The sequence below is a fragment of the Lepidochelys kempii genome, chromosome 6 (genome assembly GCF_965140265.1).
Source record: "Lepidochelys kempii isolate rLepKem1 chromosome 6, rLepKem1.hap2, whole genome shotgun sequence".
Lineage (NCBI taxonomy): Eukaryota > Metazoa > Chordata > Testudines > Cheloniidae > Lepidochelys > Lepidochelys kempii.
In genome coordinates this window covers 51,217,324-51,236,498 of record NC_133261.1, presented here as the reverse complement: position 1 = coordinate 51,236,498, position 19,175 = coordinate 51,217,324, and the positions used below count along the sequence as shown (strand labels likewise).

The window sequence follows — 19,175 nt, the reverse complement described above, 5'->3', positions numbered from 1 at the left end:
TGTTGATTTATGGAGCTGACCAAATAATGCAAAAACTTTCTGTGAATATTAATTAATTTTTTTTTAAATGAAATTGCTTTGGCTGCTCTCATCCCTCTTCTATTCTCACTGTCTGTGAATGCTTGAGTGAGTTTCACCAGCACAAATGTTAATGGAAGCCAATTTCATGCCGGAAAATTTGTGGAAACCAAATGCTAAGTCCTCCATGTGTAAGTATTTGTACTGAAACTATTTGCACACCCATCCAAACATAGAATAGGAAAAAGAAAAGGAGTACCTGTGGCACCTTAGAGACTAACCAATTTATTTGAGCATAAGCTTTCGTGAGCTACAGCTCACTTCATCAGATGCATCCGATGAAGTGAGCTGTAGCTCACGAAAGCTTATGCTCAAATAAATTGGTTAGTCTCTAAGGTGCCACAAGTACTCCTTTTCTTTTTGCGAACACAGACTAACACGGCTGTTACTCTGAAACCTGTCATAGAATAGGAACAGTGCCATGTGATATAACCTATGAATATACATCCCCGGTGTCTCCAGTGCATCTGCTGGTGGTCCACAGAAAGCTGGTTGGTCACATGGTGCTAGCTCTTATTTCCAGCTTCTAAATTTGTTGAAGACCACTGAAACACTTTCCTAATGTTCTGTGCCACTGTAACACCAACAGACCCTGGTTGTCGGGGGCGGGATTGAACCGGGGATCTCTGGAATTTAGTGCATGAGCTAAAAGTCAACTGGCGCTTAGCTAAAGCTGTAGAGCAGACTCATTCATTGCGCTCTCTCTCTCTCTCTCTCACAGTGGTCTCGGTGCCACTAAATGGGACAGAATACCACACCCAGAAGGTGTGTGGTTACACAGCCATTGCTGTAGTTACCACAGAGATGTTGTGCAGTTATGAATGGGGGCAAGCACAGGACTCCCTCCACCAATTCTCTTCCTTGAAGTGTCACCAAGCCTTTACTTTGAGCTTGAAGGGTAATCTTTGTTCTCTCCCCTTGCGATTTGCTAGTGGTTCACATAAAACTGTCCCTCGCTTTAGTCCAAAAAGCCCCAGTCAATTCAACGAAAGTTTTTTGTGGCTTTCTGCAACCTAAACCAAAGAAAGCAAAAAGGAATGAAAGTGAGTAGCTTGCTCCAGCCAGTCCCCCAATAAACATGCATTTTCCATAAATCAATCTTTCTTTGGCTCCATGGTGAGCACCTCTTGCTCCTGAGTGAGCTTTTTGAAAAGTTCTTCCCTTTCTCAGGAACAGCTTTCATCTCCCCGTTGTCTGAAAGCCATGCCTGTTTACAGTTGTGATTAAACCCAGCTGTTCCACTTTCTTCCTCTTCTTGGATCTATATTAACACCTTCCTCTCCCTCTGTGTGCAAGGAGTTTATACATCCCATCAGTGAGGGGAGGATGCCTGTGATAGTGATTGAAATGGGAAGTATTCACAAGAAAATCAGTCTATGAAAACGAAGAAAAAACAGAAAAGCCTTACTCCCTCCCCTCCCCCGCGAAGAAGGGAGGTTGAATCTTTTGATAGGTATGACCTAAGAGGCTAGGATGTGACCTTATGTACAATTGTCCTGACCTATTTCATCCATCTGGTATTTTTCTTGAAATACTAGCCAGCCTTCATGATTAAACTGGGAATTATTGGAATGGAAGATGCCAGCTAAGATTAAAGGAAGCAGCATCTGTGGTACTTGGTCCTAGCAATAGGGTTAAGGGAGATCCACTCTCTCATTAGGAAAGGGGACTCTTAAATCATAGAAGTGATGATGGTTTATGTCCTAACTCATAAGGTTTGGAGGATTTATACTCTACCAGATTAGAAATCCTCTATACCATCCCATGCCAATGGGGGTTGAGTGTATAAGAATACCTGCTTTGTGTATATTGCAGGGCTGTAACTTGCACAGGATGGCTGATCTGGTCAGGACAGGGTGGCAAACCTGCTTAGTCCAGGCAATTAGGAAGTGCTGTTTAGGCCAAGGACACTCGTTATATAAGCATAGAGATTAGTGGAGATGAATAGAAGGAGATGGCTAGTGAGACCTAGGGTTACCACTACCTCTTTCACTTTAAGCAGCTGCCACAGCCTAGTGAGCTTTCACCAACAGACCTCCAGTCTGCACAGCCACTTGAAACATTAAGTGGAGTCTGTCTTTATTGGCATCAGTCCTTGGCACTAAAAGAAAAGAAGGAAAAATAAATCTAGAAAATGATCAAGTCTGAGATCAAAGGCTCCTGATAATGTGTGGTTTACTGCAGTGAAATTGATTTGGGTGGGTGGGGCAAACCCTTCCTTATTCAGAAGTTCCATTATGTTAAACTTCTTCCAAGTTTCCCTTGTTTACTTTTTATCAACAGCTTTGTTGACACAGTCTTCATTCTTTCCTAGTGGATTATTCTCTCCCCGTTTGTTAAAGACCGTTAATCATCATTGATATTTGTTTCCCTCATACATTAGAATGCCTACTTTCACTTTGTCTTCTTTACACCAAAAATATATTTGTGAAAGCTCACTTTGTTCCCCTTAGGCTGAGCTCACCAGTGAAGTTTTCTGAATTATCTATATATACTAGCTCAGACAAAAATCCTGCTTGCTCTTCCTTGCCATAATGGTGTTTTTTTTGTTTAAAAGGATATCTTACTCACTAAGCCAAATAAAAAACCCATCCTTCTCATCCCAAGCAATTACGCAAGTATTAACTAATTCTGTTTTTTCCCCTGCCCTTATCTTTTCTCTGAAAACACTGATTATTTCTGTGTATGCTTGTTTCCTTTGCATATATTCTATTTTCAGCATTTCCACATAAGGCTTCTTGTTCCTTGCATTTATCCTTAGCAGTGGAACTGTAGCATGGTCCACCTTTTTTATGATGCCTTTTAAGATTCTTCTACCCACACTTGAATTTTACCATTTCCTCCCTGGCACCAGACATCGTTTCTCAACTATTGTAATATTTGATTTCCTAAAGGAAATGCCTTTGTGGTGATGTGATCTAGCACCAAGCTTCTTTATTTTCCACCCTTTATCAATGAATTCTTCTTTATTCAAAACAAGTAGATAGGTGTTCATCTTTTGATCACTGATAAGAAACTTCCTCTGAAATTATACTGTATCAAACACAAAAGACATGATGCATCTTTGGGCACATTCAGAGTTGTGGTTTTGGTTCAGGCCCGTGAATGATGCGTATTCCTATAGAACTATTGTGAACACACCCAATCACAGCAGTAATTGTAGATTTTAGTGGTCTAAAGTGTTCTACTTATTTCTTTTGCAGCATGATGATGTGTGTGTACATATATATAGATAGATATATAATCTATAAAGTGTGTAAATTAAATTAGCTGAAGGGCTGGAAAACTGCATGGTTGTCTTAGTTATTGTCTTTTCACATTTTGTTTTAACAAAACTGTCATTATTTGACCTTTTCCACTTCAAAGATTATCTAAAAAAATACTGTGTCTAGACCAGTGGTTCCCAAACTTGTTCCGCCGCTTGTGCAGGGAAAGTCCTTGGAGTGCCGGGCCAGTTTGTTTACCTGCTGCGTCCACAGGTTTGGCCAATCGCAGCTCCCAGTGGCCACGGTTTGCTGCTCCAGGCCAATGGGAGCTGCTGGAAGCAGTGTGGGCAAGCAGCTCCCATTGGCTGGGCACAGCAAACCACAGCCACTGGGAGCCGTGATTGGCCGAACCTGTGGACGCGGCCGGTAAACAAACTGGCCCAGCCCGTCAGGGGCTTTCGCCACACAAGCGGCGGATCAAGTTTGGGAACAACTGGGCTAGACTAACAAACTAGTTTTGTTTTTCCAATAATAGCTACCTTATTGCAAACTGCATACTTATTGCATATTCTCCCCGCTAAATATGTTCTGTTGTGTCATGAGAACAGAACCATATTAATGTCTATTTTAAATTATAAACTAATGCTGTTTCATTGCAATCCCCAGTGCCGGTTATAATCCCAGTGCCAACAAGGATGCTATCGCTGCCTTGGATTATCAGGGTCCAAAACGCAAACTTTACAGTGCTGTACCTGGAAGACTTTTTATTGTCGTCAAGCCATATCAACCTCAAGGAGAAGGAGAGATTCATCTGCACAAAGGGGATAGGATAAAAGGTTAGCCTTTTCTCCATTAGTTCCTGAGTAACCATAGCATTTTTTTCTGATTATACACAGATCTTGTTTTTAATGCCCTACATTTTCTCATCTATAATAGAATAATTTATTTTAGCTCATATGTTAATATATCTATTATTTTCACTCCAGTATTTCTTTACACCAGATTTTACTAATAATTTGTGGACTTAGTTATATTTTGTAACCAAAATGTATTCAACTACCATTTTTGTTATCAACAATTTATGCAGTGGGTGCCATTGAAATTCAAAAGTACCTGCAGTAACAATGGTATCTTCCTATATTTAGAGTAGGAGGTACAGAACTGCAGTTATTGCAGAGGAGCAAATGTTGAGTTTTAAGGATGTTGTAAGATGGTGGGCTATCTCATCAACCCAGGAAGGAAGGAATGCTGTGCCCGAGTCTGATTCAGACCTTACCTCAGGGCACAATTTATTGGTTTAAACAAAAAACTTGTAACATGAAAACAAAGCAATTCCCTTGCCCGGCATGGACTGCAGTTCCCAGAAGCTTTTTCCTTTGTCTCTCTCTGGGTCTCTGGAAGAAGGATATACTGGGTCATGTGACACTTAAATTTTTCCTGGCTGTTCTACCATGGCACGAGTGGGGGGGTACTTTAAATAGTGCTGGGGGGGGGGGAATACCTTTTAAGGTAAAAGGGAAATTAATGGCTACTAGTTTGCTTGAAAGCCAAGAACATAATCCAAGTCAGGATCTAACTTATGTCTACACTGCCCTGCAGTTCAGACTGCAGGGCTGCGAACAGCTGTGCACACCAAAGTGCTGTGCTGTAAGTACCCTGTGTGGACACTGTGGGCACAAACTAAAAGGTTCCTAGAAGAGGACTATGTTAATGAGAATAGTAACCCTTCAGTTTGCACCTGCAGTGTCCACACAGGGAAGCTACAGCACAGTACTTTGGTGTGCACTGCTGTTTGCAGCTTATAGTCTGAACTGCAGGGCAGTGTAGACATAGTCTTAGTGTTACTTTTCAAGACAGCAGATGCATCCCAGATGTGACATGCTCAGTTTGTGGAGACGAAGGGCTGCACTGACGGCAGACTGAAAGAAGCCATTGTTCTTGCCCTCCTGAATAGTAGTATAGTGCCAGATTGGTGAAGTTGGTAGAGGTTAAAATGTGGGTAGAAGGGCAGGAAACACACACACACACACACACACACACACCTTTCCCATCTGGCCCACAGATGAAAACTTGCATCACTGTGTAGGCTGTCAGAAGTACCTATCTACATGATCATTTTAGCTGATCTATGTTTGATTCCCCCACCTCTCAGATTATTAATCATTAAGACATAGGGGCAGATTCTCTGTATCATTCTACAATAGAACCTCAAAGATAAGAACATCAGAGTTACAGATGGAGGCGCCGAATTTGGGGTTTCCCTGGGGATGCTGGACCCCCCCCTTTGCCCCAAGCCCCCACCCTGACTCTTCCCTCCCACATTCCGCCCCTCCCCCACCTCTTCCTGTCCCCGCTCCTCCCCCTCTCCCTCAACACCTCCTGTTTGCCGCTGAACAGCTGATCGCAGCAGACACTGGGAGTGCGGGGGAGGAGCTGATCGGCAAGGCCCGCTGGCAGGCGGGAGGCACTGGGGGCAGAGGGAGGAGCTGATCGGTGCGTCTGCCAGTGGGTGGATAAGGCATATCCACTATTTTTTTTTCTGTGGGTGCTTCAGCCTCCCCACCCCGACTCGGAGCCCTGCCCCTCCCCTTCTCCGCCCCCCCCCCACCCTGCGGCTTCTTCCCCAATCCCCTACTCTGCCCCCATGGCTGAAGTCCGTAATCTCTTCTTCAGAGTTACGGAACATTTCAGAGTTACAGACAGCCTCCATTCCCCAGGTATCTGTAACTCTGAGGCTCTACTGTACTCCCTTCCCTTTTAGGGCAAAGGGAGTGGATACGGCCTCCAAATCTTCTACTAGAGATACTCCGGTGTGGGGGAGTTCCTAATGGCCAACAGCACAAGGGGCATATTAGGAAAGGACATTTTAAGATGTCTGTGTGGGGTGTGAGGAGCACCTGAGGACAATGCACTCCAGCTATCCCCATTTGCCAAACAGCCCTTTGGACCATGGTTTCATGATCCTTTGTGGTTTAAAATAGAGAAGCCTCAGGACATTTAGGGTGCACCACACCCCCATCCCCAAGTGATTATGAATATTTGATCTTAATAAAGTCATTACTGTAGCATTTTCTTCTTGTTCTGATTATTAAACATGATGGAAATACTGGAAAGCATAAATTAGGATTTAGTATAAATACATGGGAAACAGCACAATTAAAAAGTTTAAATATTTTCAACAGAAACAAAAATTTAAAGTGGAAGTGGTTAGAACTTAACATTTTAGAAAATTTTCATCAAGATGGCTGTCAGTAACACTGTTGGAGCTTTACTATTGGCTAAGGGACACATGACCCTGTGAGTTTAGACAGACATTTCTGCTACCTGTGGCCTGACAGTTTGGCTCTCCTCCTTAATCTTTAGTCTTCCCCTCTTCCTTAATCTTTAGCCTTCTCCCCTTATGTGAGCCTGACCACAGCTCTAAATGATATGCCTTATGTATATGCCAATTTGCCTAAGACTTCGATTTGGGCTCCAGAAACTCCTTACCATCACTGCCTCTGCTTGAAGGTCAAGGGGTTCTTGTCTCTTTAGGGCTGTATGCATAAAATTACTCAATTTACATTCTACCAATCAAATAATCCTGTCAAAGCAAGACCTTGTTAAAAACTGAGATTAATGTCGGTGGAGCACAAACAATTTGACTGAATATCTGGCAGTTTAGCTTCTGAGAAGTGTACTAGATCAAGCTTTCTTTAGTTACAATAAAATAGAGGAAATCTTATATCTCTTAGGCTATGACTATACTACCCAGCTTTTAGCGACATGGCTGTGCCGCTACAGTTGTGCCACTAAAAGACACGCAGTGTAGCCACTGTTTGTTGGCAGGAGAGAGCTCTCCTGCAGGCAAAAAACTTCCAACCCCAACAAGCGGCGTTAGCATTGTCGAAATGCTGTTCACACCAGCACTTGTCATCGAGAGAACTTTTGTCTTTCTGTGGGATGTTTTTTTAACACCTCTGAATGACAAAAGTTTTGTCTTTCACTTGCCAGTGTAGACAAAGCCTTAGGTATTTTTTCTCTCTCTGGATATGTGCTGGTCACCTGCAATCCTCCTCTTGTCTCCTCTGCATGTCCTTATCAAGTCCCATGATCCAGGGCAGCTCTGAGGTGTTAGTGTTCCTCTCCACAGTGTTTGATCAGCTGTACTGTCTGGAGAAAACGAAAGACTTGGATTCCCATGCAGTGATTATTTTTCCCACTCACTCTGATAATACTTTCTTCTTGCCACATCTTTATGGCTCTAAGTTGAGTTTATGGCTCTCAGATCAGTTTGCAATTTGCCTTAACCATACTCGCCAGCCAAGGTGAGTGAACTTTTATTTGCATGTCCATTGTTTTGGCAATGGATGATATATTGTGCTTTCAGGATACCTGTTTCCAGTTTGTATCAGGGCCTCTGCCTTTCAAGCATAATGGATTTTCCTCAGTATAAATTCTCGTTACCTATTTTCCCTTGCTATGAAATGTACATCAACAGACTCCGGACCCTCTCTCTCAACCCCTCACTGCAAGGTGATGAAGTTGCAAGAAAAATGACAGAACAACATTAGGAGTTTGCACACTTGTGTAGGCCAAGATTATTGCACACACCAGGGGCTCCTTGCATCCCTCCATTTCCACCCCCTCACAAGCTACCTGTGTACCACCCTCCCACCTCACCCCCTCTTTTTTCAGGGGCTCCCTACAACCTCTCCCCATTAGAAGTTCTGTTTGTCCCCCATTCCAGTAGCTCTGTGTGTACTCGCATTCCCACTTACCTCCATTCCCTTTTGTGCCAGGGATTTTCCCCAACCTTCCCTCTGACTAGGGGTTCTGTGTGTCTCCCCTTCCCCCCTCACCCATTAAGGGTCCTCCATTCTCCCACCCCCATGCCATGGGCTGTGTTCATGCCCCCCATTACTTCTTCCCAGTCTTCCATTATACTTCTTTCTGTCTGGGTAATAAGTCATTCAGGGTGTCAACATGTTGTTGGGGTTCCCCTGAAACCCTTTCCACTTGGTTCCCCAAGAATTCAGATTCCAGTCTCATCACTCAGGTTCCATTATTTGGCATATGGTAAAGCTATGCTGAGTTGATCATATTCTAGCATAGGAGGTAGCTGTAGGGGTATGCTACACGTACAAAGTTACTCAGAAAATCTCTTTTCAAATACACATTTACGCATTACATTGCTTTTACTATACACTGCATCATGTGTTTTTTTGATTGGCTTGGTTACTTTGTAGGAACCAGTTCCTATACAGCATGCTCTGGTCCATGTACGATTTGCTCTTTACCTCATCTTTACCTTCCCAACTTACCTTATCTTGATCTTAAGTAAATGGTTACCTGTGTGATGCCCCTCTTATCTTACCTTGCTCAGATATCTTCTTTTGGCTTAGGACCCATTTATTTATCTTAGCACCAACATTTCATTTTCAGCCTAGTTACCTCCCTAATTCTGTTTTCCAAGAAATGATGCCTCCACCATGTTCAATTACTCATGTCCAGCCAGGCCTATGCATGATAAACTATTGGGAAATTGATTACCTCATCCACCTTGTCTCTGTAATATCTTTCACTGGACCAACTTCCATTGGTGAAAGAGACAAGTTTTTGAGCTCTTCTTCAGAGTCTGGGAACGGTATTCAGAATGTCACAGCTGTAAGCCACAAGATGGTTTAGCATAAGTAGTTAACACATTTTCTAAGAGACCATTCAAGGTGAAATGGAGGATGAGCTGAGGGGTGCCCCTATGCTGGAAGGTGTTAGTGGGTGTCATCAACCAGTTATTTGATCTATAGACTATTGCAGAGGTGCTTGGAGGAATTACTTGAAGCTGTGGCTGTGCCAGTCAGATAGAAGGCGCTCTATTTGTCCCCCGTTTTTCCCCTTTCAGTTTTCCAAATTCTCCGAAAATCAAAATGATTCTGTCCTTTGATGCCTAGAACATTCCCTGACATTTTGGAATTGATCCAATATGGTGTTCAAAAGTTAACACGTGACCTGCATGCATGCATACATAAAAACAAATATCAAGCTGGCTGTAAAGCCTTCACAAGCTTGGACAACAAAAGAACATACATAGTTTTTCCCTATAACTGAAGGCCCCCCTCATACTATTGTTATTGAGTTGAAAAAGTGACCAGCTGCTTCAGACACTGTACAAAATAGTAGGCCATATTTTCAGCCAATGGCATAACAGTTTACTCATAAAACTTAATTAAAATTTAAATAAAACTAAAATTAAATGCAATTTCTGCAGTACAGAGCTGTCACTCAGCACAGACAAAAACAGTTCATTGACACTTTTTGCTAATAAATTTAGGATGTATGATCTGTTTGTGTGACTTTTTATTTTTACATGAGGCATATAAAAGTTAGGGTATGTGCTTTTTATGTATCTGAAATCAAGATAAATAACAACATATAAACAGAGAAAAACATAATCTATAACTTTATGATTTTGTGGTGTGTGTTCAGTGTAAAATATTGAAATTAGAATATTTACTTTAGGATTCCTTGGGACTTCCAGTAATCAAAGTGTCTTCAGAATGCACGGTGTGCCTCTGTGCTGCAGGATACATTTTTCAGACTTGCTTGAAACCCTAACATCCCATGATAAGAACTACAATGAAAGCTGGGAGCAAGGACAATTAACTCAGGGACAGAGAGAGAACAACATGCAGAGGAGTGGGATTGGCTGGGAGTGACTCATATAGATTAATTTAAAGGAATAAGAAGAGAACAGTTGGAAAAGCTGGAGAGGGAGGGGGTACATTTCTGAACTGAAAGGCCTTCAGTAAGGATAACTGGTAATTTTTGAGTGAGGTGTTTGTTCCCAAAGTTGGTTTGTCCTTTCTGAATAATTTGATAGGGTGGCAGCATGGATTTTTATTGGAGCATGTGACTGGAAAATAGAAGACCTGGATTCTATTCCTGACCCTGCTGCTGTGTGGCCTTGAGGAAATCTCTTTACTGCTCTGTACCTCAGTTTCTCTTTCTATAAAATGGCACTATACTGCTTCTTTACTGACCTTTGCAAAGAACTTTGTGATCTTCAGATTGTGAACCCTATGTAAGTGCAAAGTCTGTTTATGATAAAGTAACTGGATATATAATAAAGTACCTAGCAGTGAGGTATCATTTTCTTTTCATAAGAAATGCATGAATGACAATAGATCAAAGTGTCTGGGACTGGAAGTGTTCAGAGAAAGCTGTGTGTGGGCCAGGTTCAAGTGAAAACTTAAACTAAATACAGTGTGGTGTATTAATAGGATGTTGCAGAGTCTAGATAAAAATATCCGCTTTATTTTTTACCCATTAGTCATACACACTGACATCATTTGTGTGTCTGCCACTCATGATACAAAAAGGGCTATGTCTAACTTATAAAAATAAACCTGATATTTCTATTTGGCCAGGTAATATCATAGAGATTTGATACGGAAAATATCTATTGCCTTCTGCAATGGAGAATTATTTCCTTCAGTATTTTCTATTGTTTTCTTCAGTTTGTTTAAAAATCCATCACAGTATATTTGTAAATCACCCATATGTTTATATCTAACCTAGATAATATAGCTGATGCAAAATACGTTAATTACTATTACCACCACTGTATTTTTTATATATTAAAAATGCTTCAAAAGTCAGCAGCATCTATTTACAGAACCATGAATCTTAGAGAGAGATTGATGTCTCCCAAAGCTCCTTGTCTTTTATTGGTGAAGAACTTGTAGTTTTCTGAGTAACAGCCGTGTTAGTCTGTATTCGCAAAAAGAAAAGGAGGACTTGTGGCACCTTAGAGACTAACCAATTTATTAGAGCATAAGCTTTCGTGAGCTACAGCTCACTTCTTCAGATGCATATCGTGGAAACTGCAGCAGGCTTTATATATACACAGAGAATATGAAACAATACCTATTCCCACCCCACTGTCCTGCTGGTAATAGCTTATCTAAAGTGATTTCCAGCACAAATCCAGGTTTTCTCACCTGTATTTCTGTATCACAAAAATAAGGCAATGCAGTAACATATGGGTATCCTGCATAGGGCTACCAGTGACTGAAGTCTATGCTATTATATTTTGTTTCTAAATGGTAACAGATACTAGTGACGGGTAGCACTCTGCATGATGGAGAGACAGACCATTTCTGGTGACTGAAAAATACACTAAACAAAAATTCTTTATGAAAGCACATGATCTTAAACAAGCTATGAAACTGTGGGGAGTGTAAATTGTCCTTTGCCAGTGACCTTGCTTAGCTCACTTATGGATCTGCTTCACATAGGATTTATCTAACCACTTGTAAGCCCCAAGGAGATTACCTAGATTCCTGGGGCTCTGTCTGCTGGCAGCTCAGTGAGAGGCACACTGCCCCTGGTAGGGAGGGGGAGCCAAGTCAAACTCAGAGTCTGCCAGGGCAAGGGCAGTACTGGCTGTGTGGGGAGCTGGTAAGTCCCAGCCCTGTATGCAAAGTTCCCCCTGAGAACTGGCCTCTAGGGACCTGAAAGCAAGATCCCTAAGCTGGGCTTTTCCTTCTCCACTGACGATTTTGTAGAGTTTTGCTGGGAAACTTCCCGAGTTTGTAGAGTTTTGCTGGGAAACTTCTCCAGCCAGGCTGAGTTAGCTCTCCAGCTCCCTAGGTGAGACCAGTCACCACATGGTCAGCTCTGCTCTGCCTGCTAGTTCAGGGCTGCTGCCTGCTCTGTGTGTGTGTGTGTGTGTGTGTCTGGACACTGAGCTAGGAGACTACAGTTTGGATTTTAGTACAGTTGTGTAATCTGTACCTTGAGCCTTGCACCCCTTTGTGGTGAGGGGAAATCCTGGGCCTGAAGGAGCCTGATTCCTGCCTCAAGAGGATCTCTGCCAGCAGAGATCAGCCCCTCTGTAGTGACTGAGGAGTCCAGAGATATCTCTGAACCTGAGGATCATTCATGTACCATCTTTTAGTTAGTCTGAGTGCACCATCTTTTAGTTAGTCAGTCAGGAAATTTGTTTTGGGGACCCCCTACTTCCTGAACTGTGTCCTCAAGCCAGAGAGTAAGGGTTTGGGGATTTTATAACCTGATGCATATTAAACCTGTGGAGGGATTTACCACCTTCTCCCACTTGTGAGTCTTTTGGGCTGTACTGAACCCAGTCAGCCACACTGCTAAACCACTGCAGAGAAGAATTTTGTGGTCTTAGGTCATCAAGGGCCCTAGCAAAGTACGCGTTCCAATGGGACACTAATCTTACATTTGCTACATTAAGTCACGTGACTGGGGAAAGTCACAGGTATTAGCAGTGTGGGCACCGGTGAACCTAAAAATAGTGTTTTACCCTGTTATGTTATATTTGTCTCCTGTTTAATACAATATATTCAACACAATAATTATATGTGTTTGTGTTATTTTTTGGAAGTCTCCAACTATCTGGCAAGTAAGTGGGGACTACCCTGTGGTTAGAATTTTTCTCCCAAGCTGCCCTGGTGACCCTGCCAGGAAGGAGTGAGGGGGGTGGAGGCACTGCCAAATAAATTCATAGGAAAAAATAAAGAAGATACACCCTGCACAAATCCTTCCTTGTCCTTGGATGGTACTTCTGCCACCACCAAGTGAGCTAGACAAAGATTCAGGAAAAGGACCACTTGGAGTTCCTGTTTCCCCCAAAATATCCCCCCAAGCCCCTTTACCCCTTTCCTGGGGAGGCTTGAGACTCATATACCACCAAATAGGACCAGACCAGACCCTTGGGTTTTTAGGATACTAAAAACCAATCAGATTCTTAAAAACAGAACTTTATTATAAAGACAAAAGTAAAAGAAGCACCTCTGTAAAATCAGGATGGAAGGTAATTTTACAGAGTAATAAGATTTAAAATATCCCGGATTCCCCTCTAGGCAAAACTTTAAAGTTACAAAAAACAGGAATAAACCTCCCTCTTAGCATAGGGAAAATTCACAAGCTAAAACAAAAGATAATCTAACGCATTTATTCGCTTTACTTACAATTTTTTTAATCTAGATGCTTATTTCAGGTAGGGATTTAGGATAGTTTTTTTTTTTCCTGCCCTGGTCTCTCTCTGTCCCAGAGAGAACAACAAAAGACCACAAAAACAAAACTTCCCCCCACAGATTTGAAAGGATCTTCTTCCCTTACTGGTCCTTTTGGTCAGGTGCCAACCAGGTTATTTGAGCTTCTTAACCCCTTACAGGTAAAGGAGGGATTTTATGCTACCCTTAGCTGTATGCTTATGACACAGCTACATTTTAAAAATCAGCAAAAGTGTATGGGGGCTGTACATTCTTTTCTAATCCTGCAAGGTGCTGAGTACTCTGAGCTCCCATTGGCTTCAGCTGGGGTTCACAGTGTTCAGCACCTTGTAGTCAGGCTCCAGGCATGGAATGCCCTTAAATAGCTCAAATATGCTCCAGCACTTGTCTTGTGTTTTGTTTGTCTCCTCTGATATAGATTGCAAGTTCTTCTGACAGGGAGTGTCTCCAGCTGTGTTTATACAGCGCCTAGCATAATAAGTCTTTGATCTCACTTGGAGTCTTTGAGTACTGTGGTGGTGGTGATTCAGGTCCATATGATAACTAGAATGTCAGTAGTTTTTAGCACTAGAAATTCTGATCAGTGCTTAACTACTTCTGGTTCAGTGTGACCTCAGCCAACTGGGCAACCCAAGCATGTAAAAAACATATTCATCTATAGTGAAATCCATCTTATAACTCAGCTTGAGAAGAAAAAGATTATTGAACCCCTACTGGGTTTGAAGAAATTACTGACAGACAATACCTCTAGACAAAAAGAAAGTTGGGGTCCTGGGCTTTTGCACAAATTAGAATAGTAAATAAAATATTGACAAGAGAAGAACTACAGAAAAGCTGTTTTGTTTTTCAACAGTAATTTTCCTACTCTGCATGAGTAAATTCAGTAATCAGAGTGTTAAACTATTGGATAAGCAAACCTTAAAAGTAGAATACAGTAGAACTTCAGAGTTACGAACGCCAAAGTTACGAACTGACCAGTCAACCACACACCTCATCTGGAACCGGAAGTATACAATCAGGCAGCAGCAGACACACACACATAAAACAAGGCAAATACCGTGCAGTACTGTATTAAATGTAAACTACTAAAAAAATAAAAGGAAAGCAACATTTTTCTTCTCCATAGTAAAGTTTTAAAGCTGTATTAACTCAATGTTCAGTTGTAAACTTTTGAAAGAACAACCATAATGTTTTGTTCAGAGTTATGAACATTTCAGAGTTATGAACAACCTCTATTCCTGAGGTGTTCGTAACTCTGAGGTTCTACTGTACTGTGTGGTGTATAATTGTATATTTACTTTAACAGAAATCCCTGCTAAGAATAATTGTGACTTGTTACAAGCTAACTTACTCATTCACAAGTCAACTATACTAGAAAATGACAGAGAAAGTTGTACCCTTGCTAACTAATATCTCAGAACATTGAAACTAGAGCTGGGTGAAATTTTCAGAGGAATAGTTTATTCATAGGAAAAATTCAGTTTTGGTTGATCCAAAGCTATTTGTGAATTTGACACTTTATGAATTATTATGAATTACTACTATGAATGACAATAAAAATAGTCATTGGACCAGAGAATGAGAATGACTCTGTAACATGGTGTTTAGTGACCTGACCTGGGGTGGGGTAGAAGACCCATGTTCAAGTTGTGCTTCAGTTATTTAATTATTTATAACAATTGGAACACCTTCAGCAGGAGCCTTTGAGGGAGACCTGTCCTAGACTATCCCATAGTCCAGTGGTTAGGTCACAAGGTAGGAGATGATTCAAGTTCAGATCCCTTCTCTGTAGCAGGGAGAGGGAGGAAGTGAGCATAGGTCTTCTGTGTTCTTGGCTGCTTGCCTTAAAATTATAAAGGAGGCTGCCAGTGGGAGATCTCTGTTCTGGGTCCATTCGTTTGACCCAAAACAGATTTTTTTTCTCTTGGCTGAAAATTGTCATTTTTTTTATTCAGCTCCCCACCCCCAACACACACACATTTTGTGAAACTGCCAGTAAACAAAAAAAAATTGATATTTTCCCAGCTGTAGTTGTAACAACACATGGCTATTGCAGGGTGGGAGGGGGGTGGGGGTGAGTGCTTTAATTTGTACTAACATTAACATCTCCCTCCCACCGAGACCTTTGAAGCACCCACTGAGCTTTGTGAACTAAGCTAGTGGTATAAAACCAGCCAAGCTGTACCACCCAAGCATTCCCTTATGCCAAGGGAATCACCAACTGGCTATTTAAACCACCTTTCTTTCATCTTTGCAGTGTTCAGGGTCAGTAAGATGGTTGGGAGTATTTAGGAAGGAGGCTTAGAGGGAGTGTAGGCAACAAATGTGAATAGTATCCAATGAGTTCGGAAAGAAGGCAGGGCCCTGAAGGTGGAGGAGTAGGGTTTTTTTATCTGTGTTCCCAGAAGAAGGGGTTGGTCCTGGAGACTCATAGAACTGTGGGGAGGTCTCTTTTACTGGAGACCTGAGCTGGGGCCATGGTGAGAGTCACGAGACTAGTCTCTCATGGATGGCCTGGAGAGTGGTACCCTGGAGTAGAGGCAAATAGAAGTGGGAACAGAGTGGTGCTATTGACTCTTGACCTGGAGGCATTTGTTCCAGCAGAGTGGAATGGAAAACCTGTTGTGCCTTTATGTTTACTGAGGGTTTGTTGAGAGTAGTTTTATTACAAGGGTTTTGCGGCAACTATTGCACTAGTGTACACAAATAAATTATGGCCAAAGACTATGTATCTGAGACTGTTCCTTTCATGAGGAAACTGAGGAGGGGTGCACCTGTCATGCCACAGGAAGGTGCCCCAGCCAAGGGACAACCTATGGCAATATACTTAAAATTGGAGCTAGTGTTTTTTTGTTTTTTAACAGATGGTTTCATACTACCCACTTTAGCAGAAAGATTATAATCAGAATATATGGTATGAGTCTAGTGATCTGATGCTGATGAATGGCCAAGGCAGTAGTACTTGGTTACAAGATGTAAATCACTGTGCTACAATATACTGTAGATATATTCTAGACACAGTCATAGGCAACTGTAACCCTCATCTGACTTCCTGCAGAGGCTCAAAGCAAACAATAGCACCATGAGAGTGATCCTGGGGAGAGAAGTTCACAAAAAGCTGGCCAATTTCGAATTCCAGAGCGCCCCGATTCCATTGAACTCCCTCACTGCCTTATCTTTTCCACACTGGCCCTTGGTTCTGTTGTTGGAATCTGCCTTACCAGGCACCATGCAACTCTTCTATAATTCACAAAAGTGGATCTACCGCCCCAGTCTCTAGTATAAAGTGGGGCCATTAAGAGTGGTCCCCTCCTGATGGCAGATAGGGAAAAACTACTATTCAGTAATAAGAACCCAGAAGAACTCAGGCAGGCTAATTTAACAGACAAAGTACTTGCAGATTTCCTCAGGATTAGAGCTGGGCAAAAAAATTTCAGTGAACAAAACTTTGTTTTTTTTTCTGTGCAAAGCTGAAAAAAATCAATTTCTGTTCTACATAACCCCTCTCCCACCCCCCAGTTTGTCCACTGAATGATCAATTATTTGCTCACCTCCACCAAGAAACATTTCTACTCCTTGTCTTGGAGTCTCAGGGACCTAGCAATCTTTGAGGAGACTGGGTTTGCTTCTTCCCAACTCCCCTGAATGTCTGCAGGGCTGAAGATACTTGCTCCCTGACCACCTGCCGGCTGGCGCTCCAGACTTGTCCCACTGCTCTCCAATAACACCATAACATCTTTTTGATGCTGCTTTGTATGGTCAAAAGGATCTGCTTACATGGCACATCCTCTTCAACACCAGCAACAGGGAGGGAGGGTTTCTGACAGTAACAAGTAGGAAAGGGAGAGGATTGGATGGGAGCAAAATACAATCTAAAATTAGAAAAAGGGACTTGAAAAACTAGAACAAAGTCAAACTAACTTGTGTTGACCTTAATTATGTAGTAGGTAAGATCTGTGACTTAGGATCAACTTCAGATGAAGAGAAATGTCATGCTCCAAAACACTTGTTAATAGCCTCATTCTATTAACTTAGTTGTATTCAAAAATAGATTGAACATTCTCATTGTTCCTTCATGCTTTGATTTTTGGGTCTGCTTAGGAGAGTAGGAAGTTACCATTATAACCTAAGGAGTTGGTTGTGTGAGTTAGGGACGGGCAAAAGGGAGTTTCTCCTGCTCTGGGGTCTTAGATGGCAAGGCTATTTCCTCATCCAGGTGCATGGGCAGCGGCTGGAGCCCCCCTTTGGGAAGGCTAGACCCCCCCCCATCCCTTCTTCCCAAGCCCCCCCCATGGCAGGAGCCACAAGACCTCCACACACACATACCCGCAGCTGGAGGAGCCACGGGCCAGCTGCACCTTCCCTCCTGAGACCCCAAGGGCACTGTGAGGTAAAAGCTCGTCTCTTTTGGAAGAAACTGAGCTTTTTATATGCTCCATGCAGGTTCCAGGGCGGCTGAGGAGGCAGTATGTGCTACTCAGCTTCCTGGGTTCTCTCTGGAGGGAGATTACTGATGAACCCAGGAAGTTGAGTAGCACTTACTAGCTGCTCAGCTGCCCTGAAACCTGCATGGGGCATAATAATAAGCAGAAAACTTCCTGTGCAAACCCTGCAACTGGCATCTGGTGGCTGCAGCTCTTCCAGGGGCAGGCTACACCTTCCCTGGCCTATTATACATACTGCCTATGTCCAGATGAGTATTCTTGTGGGGCTTATTAGTCACCTGGAACTCAAATTAAATGAAGACTTAACTTTGAAAAGTTCTGTCAAAAGAGTGTTTTTCTACACCCACCCCGCAATTAATTAGAATTCCATCTAGCTCCAAGAAGAAAAACCAGGACTCCATCCATGTAACCAATTAACCCCTGTTTTTATTATTACCCATTAAAAGTAATAAATCAGGAAGGCAGATTATCCAAGAAAAAATTTTAGTACAAGGCTTCCTGGATGAGCAGAGTTTGAGTTTTGTACTTTTGGGGAGACTAGGTCTATAAGGCCTTACATGGTTTTCTGCCTAGTTTGGAAAGGTTTCAACATAGCGAAGAATGAAGACTTAAATTTTTTTCTAGTTTAATGAAAAGCACTGTTGGGTTTGCTATCCCACTACCCCCAACTATCTCCTGATCAGGGACCAATCATACCATGCTTCTGTAGTAGGAGGGCCAAGAAGCCAATCAACCTGTTTTTGTTTGCAAAAGAAGAACATTTACAAAAGCCCATTCCCACTCTTATTGAATCTTTCTGTTGACTTATGTGCAAGCTGGTACAAGCCCTAAAACAGCAATATGCAGTATCATTTAAAACCAAATACCCAGAACTGTAAAGACTAATACATTCTACCCAAAATGCTACCTACCACCTCACAGACACCATATTATCAAGCAAGCATCCTACATATAGTTCTGCCAAACTCCCCTCATTTAGTAGTTGATAACACTTTAAACGTTCATTTAATGATGATCCAAAGTGGGATTCTTAGAAATCTACTTGTGGCATTTAATAGTCACTCTTTACCTTGAATTCACCTGTGGACTCAAAGAAACATGCCTTTTTCCACCTTGATGAGGATGGACTAGCCATTTTCAGCTGCTACTAGCATGAATATGTCAAACTTTCCCTGTGGGTGTGAAATACCCACCTGACTTATAACAAACCAAAATATAAATTCTATGTAGAAACAGAAGGATCTATGTAATGTATATGTAGATGCATAGACAGTATTTCTAACTTTAGATACAGAAATCATACATGCATACAAATAGGATAATTATATTCAGTAAATCATAACCGTTCCAATGATATCTCACATGCGTAATCTTGCATAAAATACATCATAGTTATGCCATAATCATATCATAACAATATCTCT

The 19,175-nt window shown here is 42.0% G+C and overlaps 1 protein-coding gene across 5 annotated transcripts in view; it reads left to right on the top strand.

Annotated features, from left to right (window-relative positions):
• Positions 1-19,175, top strand: part of SHANK2 (SH3 and multiple ankyrin repeat domains 2) — a 613,416-nt gene that overhangs the window by 281,324 nt on the left and 312,917 nt on the right. For all 5 annotated transcript variants that reach the window (XM_073347891.1, XM_073347893.1, XM_073347892.1 and 2 more), the window contains one exon: positions 3,951-4,120. In XM_073347891.1, the coding sequence (XP_073203992.1) occupies positions 3,951-4,120 (170 nt within the window). The remainder of the gene's footprint in view (positions 1-3,950; positions 4,121-19,175) is intronic.